The 6,362-nt window shown below is 38.3% G+C and overlaps 1 protein-coding gene across 4 annotated transcripts in view; it reads right to left on the bottom strand.

The window, feature by feature from the left end:
• LOC107038239 (protein madd-4) overlaps positions 1-6,362 on the bottom strand; it is a 119,730-nt gene that overhangs the window by 10,111 nt on the left and 103,257 nt on the right. For all 4 annotated transcript variants that reach the window (XM_015257227.1, XM_015257226.1, XM_015257228.1 and 1 more), the window contains 4 exons: positions 4,806-4,947; positions 3,668-3,797; positions 1,523-1,625; positions 1,353-1,451 (listed from right to left, as the gene is read on the bottom strand). In XM_015257227.1, coding sequence (XP_015112713.1) covers positions 1,353-1,451; positions 1,523-1,625; positions 3,668-3,797; positions 4,806-4,947 — 474 coding nt within the window. The remainder of the gene's footprint in view (positions 1-1,352; positions 1,452-1,522; positions 1,626-3,667; positions 3,798-4,805; positions 4,948-6,362) is intronic.

The raw sequence follows: 6,362 nt of genomic DNA, 5'->3' as shown, positions 1-6,362 counted from the left end.
TTTTTCCCCCCCCCCCCCTATATTTGCTTGCCCCCATACACAATAGACGTAAATCTATCAATTTCTATCTTCCGTTTTTATTCATCCGCCATCCTCCATTCTTAAAATCATTATTGAGTGGAACGTGACCTCTACTTTTCTTCGAGGCACTCAAGTAAGAGCCCACTCAAGACTGATGCAGACCCGTAAATCAAACCCCTTTTATCATGTTTTTATTTAGCATACATTACTCGTTCTCCCTGAAAAAAAAAATTGCCATCTTTTTTGTTTTTCGCCAAAGTCTCTCCAATTTGTTTTCGCTCCTCTCGAAATGTTGACAGCTGATGTTTAATGGGCCAACTTTGTTGTCCAAAAGATTGGATACATAAAATGGCAATGCTGTCGTGTATTAAGGAACAAACCTCATGAATAAGACATGCCAGCGCTTTGGCCTGGCCGGAGGGTGCAAAACGATTTTTCTGGATATTTTATTTTTTCTCTTTTCAAGTGTCGCATTCGAGAGTTTTCCGTGCACACATCCCCGGGGTTATTGAGCTTATGCATTTATGGTGATATGATATTTACTGGGAAATGTGAAAAATGTCTTTTATCAGTGAAAAAGTGCAGAGAATTTAGTAAATATTTGGTGAATGCTAGTGTTTTTGTAAATTTGGGGATACAAATGTCTTAAAATAGAGAGCAAAGCTGTCATAATCTCGACACTAGTTTTTCTAGTTCAATTCTCCTCAAAAAGAACTTATCATTCAAAACATTAGTCTCTTGAATTATAAAAAAAAATCGGGGAAGTGCATTAAATGCATGGATTCCCAATTATCGATAAAATGCCTCCAGATTGTTTGTTTATGCAATCAAGTAACTATTTTCTTCATCCTCTGATTTAATTCTTCTGTCGTCTTTCTCCTCATTTCCTCTCAATAAACTGTGTGGCTATTTGCAGAAATAATTATCGCCCTTGACGTCAGTGGTTGCTTGAATTTTCCTCTCCGTCTATTTTCCCCTCGGAAATGTTTATCTTCACTTGGACTGTTTTTCACATTTCACTCCTCGAAATATTCTCTGTACCCATCGTCTTTGACGTTAAATCGAGTGTATGAGGTTTCGAGCGCCGTTGGGTAAATAAAAATCATTTCAAGATGTCTTATGTATTTATGATTTTCTCTGTTCTCTTTATTCTTTCGACTGCGCTCACGCATTTCGCCTGGTAAAAATAATGTTGTGGAAAAATTTGCAATTCAATTTTTTTTCAACGGTGGACAGCAAAAAATAAAACACTGGCAAACAGAGGGAAAATGCCCGGAATTTCATTCGCTTTTGGAGGCGTTTTTTATTTATTTATAGAAAAAACAACTCACCTCACTCCACTGATTGGTCTCCCACATAGGACACGAAATGGTATTGCACATCTCTTGATTACGCGGTTTATGACTGGTGTTGCACCGATGATCTGGCAGCTGATAAAATTCCCATAACAGATTCAGTTGAAGTGTTTTCACAGCAGGTACATAAATTGTTTATTTTTTACCTTAGTTGTTTCATTTCCATTCTCCTCGGTGCAGAAAACGGGACGAGTTCGTGATCCACCTCCGCATGTTGCACTACATCTCGTCCAATCGCCGGTGATCCATCTGAATGACACGATAATCCCACTAATTTAGACATCAATGGAAAAAGTCTAGTTGATGATTACGATGTTTTAAAGTTTATGGGGTAAAAGCAGATTTGATTGTTGTAAATGGTTGTTTGGTGGAGAGCGAGAAACAATTAGCTACATTTTTTGGCACGTTAAAGTCGTATGAATAATTCAACGACACTTGTTTACAGTTGTCGGTGGTCAATACTCGAAGAGAAGAAATTAATTTTTGAGTAAAATTACTCGGAATGCAATATTTTTTATCCAGATATATTTCAGGGGAGACATTGTCATTCTGAAATAGCTTAAAGAGTCATTTCTAAGTAATGAATAGTTTCAAAAGCTCTTCAGTGGATTAAAGTAAAATTTATTCAATTCAAATTCAATTTGAAAAAAAATTAAAAAACTACTTATTTCAAATGCAGTGTTTTCTTAGAATGAAAATCAACGAGTTGTTGAATTACGTTGGGATGTCATTAAAAATTAAAATTTCCCTCAAATAAATAAAAATCTAAATCAATATGAAATTGTAAATGACATCTATACAAGATTTAAGGAAAATATTTATGAGAACTAAAGATTTCACGGATTTCAAAATTTCCAAATTTGTCCTGAAAACTAGAGTTCTTATTTTTATCCAAATTGCATTGACATTCGTATAAATTTCCTACGAAGATCCCCCGCCCATTAACTCATGTTCGAATAGCCTTCCCACAAACCTTGACCCCGAACCTTTAACAAAAAAATCATCCATTTACGAAGCTCTCTTTCACCTATTCCCGTAAAATGCTCTACCCTTAACCGATGGCCAAGTTTGCATTCAGCATTATCCAAATGTTCTCTCTCACATCAGATTTCTCAATCACTCATCGAAGCGCTAAAACCCATAATTAATCGAGTCATCTTTCCCATTTCAAACGAAACATTCTGCTCATTCAAACAAATTCAACTCGTTGAAATTCTCCTCTCACAGCCCTGTTTATTCTGTATTTTATCCGACCACAGAGCACCCAAATTGATCCAAAATCCAAGGGTCAAGTAATTAGCACAATTTAACGTTCACCCCCTCACCCCCCGCCCAACAATCCACTCACTGATTTATTAACGAGTTGTGGTGCGTATGCAATAGCCCTGGTATACTGTTCCACATAACAGTTTGCACTGCAAACTCGGAGAGGCCTTGCCAACGCATGGAAATACCGTATTGGCGACGCAATTTGATAACAATACGTATATCCACCCCTTCTCCACCCCCCTCACCACCCCTCCCCTTCCAATCCTAGCTGTCACTGGCCTCAATTCATTTCAAACTATCTCGCGGATGGTGAGATCGATTTAACCGCAGGCACAACACAAAACGTCAGAGAAAAAATACACAAATATAAGGGGTGGAGGAGGGGGCGAGGCGGAGGGGAGACAGAGGAAGGGTGAAAGCGCTTTTTCTATCAAGTGCCAAGGAACGATGATCAAAAGACTGCTTTCATCGAGAAAAACACGAAAAGTCGAGCCTGATATCGCGTGCCGTTTGTCTCTATATTTTTACTTCCCACAAGTTTCATAAACGAAAGAGGGGGAGGTGGAGGGAGGAAAAAAAAATTGGAGAATGCAGGAAAGAACGGCCGCAGGCCTTTCTCCACCCTAATGGCCGTTCAAGTGGGTGGTGGGGGTGGTGGGAGGGGGACAGGGGGAGAGATGAAAAGCGGTGTTTCCACTGGAGGAACTGCATACCAACGTCTTTCTCATTTTCTTTTACTAAATTCACCTCACTCCAGCAAAATGTATTCGCTCACTTTATTTCTGGTTTTTTTCATTCTGGGACAAACCGGCCTGCTGGCAGTTTCTGCTTTTGTGATTTAGGGAAACTGTTCTAGGTAGTGTTGAATTGTTGTGCGGGGGAGGAGGGGGAGTGGAGGGGTTCAACAGAGGAAGGTGAAATAATAAAAGTCGTTGGGTTGACAAGCGGTGGTAAATGTTATTCTCATTTTCTGTTGCTTTCGATGGTGGGAGAATTTAATGAATTAAGTTTTTCTTGCTTACTTGGTGGTGCATGGGTGGGTGTTGCATGACATTGACATTTTCGTTGGTCGCTGGTCGGGATCACAGTTAATCGCCTCGACGATACTGTCGTCTGATGATGATTTGCAGATTGCCATCGCCATTTTAAAACCTGTAATGGTTGTTTTTATATTTTGGGGAAAGGGGTTGCACTGTTGAAATAATTGGACTGAATTTTTTGGAAAATAATGCTGAGCTCGATTTGAGAGGGTAATCCAGTAAAAATGAATGTCTGAATTTCATACACCTTTTGTAGATATTTTTTGGACAAAAAATGTCTGAATAAAATGAAAATGTCTCGGAATTTCAGGTGAACGGGTGCCCAAACGTCTTTACTCATGTTTGAAATTCAGACAATTTTTCATTTTATTCAGACGTTTTTTAGTGTCTGAAAAATGTTTGCGAAAGGTATGTGAAATTCAAACATTCGTTTTTGCTGTGAATCTATCAGATTTTTCAATTATTTCATCTATCTTCGTCCAAAAATAAACTTTCCAATTTTTTTTCAGTTTTTTTAACTGTTTTCTAACCATTCAATATCGAGATTTAAATTCAAACCTGCAAGTTTCAGATAATAAAATACTTGGATAAAGTACTTAACATTCTTAAGGAAAATCTTCATATCGCAAAGTAGATTTCATGGATTTTGGAAATTAAAAAATTTTCACCGAAAACTAGAGCTTTTATTTTCTTCATTCAAATTGAATTGACATTCGTATGAACCCCGTAAAAGACATCTCAAACATTCACAACTGTTTGAATGGCATTCCTACAAATCTTGACCTTTAACAAAAAAAAAATCATCTATTTACGAAAGCCCTCTTCCACCTTTTCATGTAAAATGCTCTACTCTCAACCTTTGACCTCATCATTGAAAACTGAGTTTGTCCTGGTGGAAGGCCAAACGCTTTATATACACCGCTAATTTAATTGGATCGTCAGAAGAAGCGGCGAAAAAGAAAGAGGAGAAAAATAAAACTCGTCGAGAAAACTGGCGTTATTGACAGGCCGGACTTTGCATTTAACAGATTGAGAGCCACTCGGATGCTCCGTTTTAATAATAATAAATAAAAAAAACACAAGCCAGGAGGAGGTGGAGTGGAGGGGTAAATAGACTAACCGCCTCCGCAGGACTTGGAGCATGCTGATATTGATTCCAAACTCCAGGAGTATCTTGGCTGACAGCTTGAACCATTTCCACCGCATACACCACATGCGTCCTTAGTTTTGCCGCTGTTTACTCTCATGTCACATCCGACTTTCTGCAATATATTGAGACAAAAAGTATTACTGGAAAATTGAATGACCTTCATAACGTCGGTTGACGTTGATTAAATGGTGCATTACATGAGAAAATTGATTGAACCATTAATTTTGTCACTTTAAAATAGACAATTGAAACAATATTACTGAAACAATATTAAACATTACTTCATTCGAATTATTTCGGGGCATTTTTCACGATTTTATCGATATATCTTCGTCCCTCAATTGAATTAATTATTTCAGTTTAATAATGAGAATTTAGGTGGCATAAGAAATTAATGAAACATTCGCTGGAATTATTTCGGGACAATTTTTGAGATTTTATGAAAGCGTCTTCATTCCTCGATGAATAATTCCACTTGTGATAAATGCATTCGTAAATGATTCTCGAAGCCATCGATTTTTCATTCCCCTCGACTAGAATTTTCATGTTAACCCGTCATAGGGAGCATAAGACTGATTTGTCATTCAGGCTGTAACTCTGGAGGACTCAGAGGCTTGGTGGGTTGTATTATTCATCCCCTTATCTTACCCAACAACTGGGTTTCGACTCATACTGCAGCTTGTGACCCTGCCAGAGAGCCCGGTGAAATGCTCTGGGATTCGCGGAAATCCCAGGTACATTGCTGAGAATTCTGTAAAGCATTAATTGCCCTCAAAATTTTATCCACCAGTCGGTTATCACTTGCTTCTGAAATTAATTGAAATCCGCAAACAGGAGTATTTGGGGTGGCAGTTGGTGGCTCAGGAAACGGGGGGGGCGGAGTGCTCTGAGGGAATTCGTTTGAGATTCTAATGAGTTGATTCTCAACATGTGCAGGAAAGATTTTTTGTTAGGAATTTATTTATCTATAAAAATGGGTTTTCATATTTACTTTTGATATGACTCACTTCAGTTAAATTGACGAATACAAATTTTTTTGTTAATTGTAATTCTCATTAATTGACAGAAATAAAATCCAAACAGTTGATAATTATTCATTTTTCAATGAAAAAAAAAAACATTTCCATTCATAACTCCAGACTTTTCTCCAGCAAGAGAGTGAAAAAGATGAAGAACACAGATGTATACAAGAACTGAAGAGAGAAATAACGAAAGAGCTTCAAAACGTGCAGTGGGATGAGGGACATTTTTTTTTTTCTTTTAGAAAAAAGGTAACACGAGAGAATGAAGAAAGCCTGGTGTATGGAGAGCAAGAGGTATCGCGAGTTATCATCGGTGCGCGTGCACGAGTGAAAGGAGGGAAATGGGATTGGGAGGGTTACTCATGCACTTGGTTGCTTACAGAAGAAAACAAGGGGTGGGACGACGAAACAGTGAAGATGAAAGTGAGTGTGAGAGATGTGGGTGTGGGTGAGGCAGCTCAAACGAGCCTCTCCACTGTATCTCCTCCCCGGGGGGGAGGGGGTG

This window comes from Diachasma alloeum, unplaced genomic scaffold, assembly GCF_001412515.2.
Source record: "Diachasma alloeum isolate Michigan unplaced genomic scaffold, Dall2.0 Dall_scaffold_00279, whole genome shotgun sequence".
Classification (NCBI taxonomy): Eukaryota; Metazoa; Arthropoda; class Insecta; order Hymenoptera; family Braconidae; genus Diachasma; species Diachasma alloeum.
This window is presented reverse-complemented; position numbering and strand designations above follow the sequence as displayed.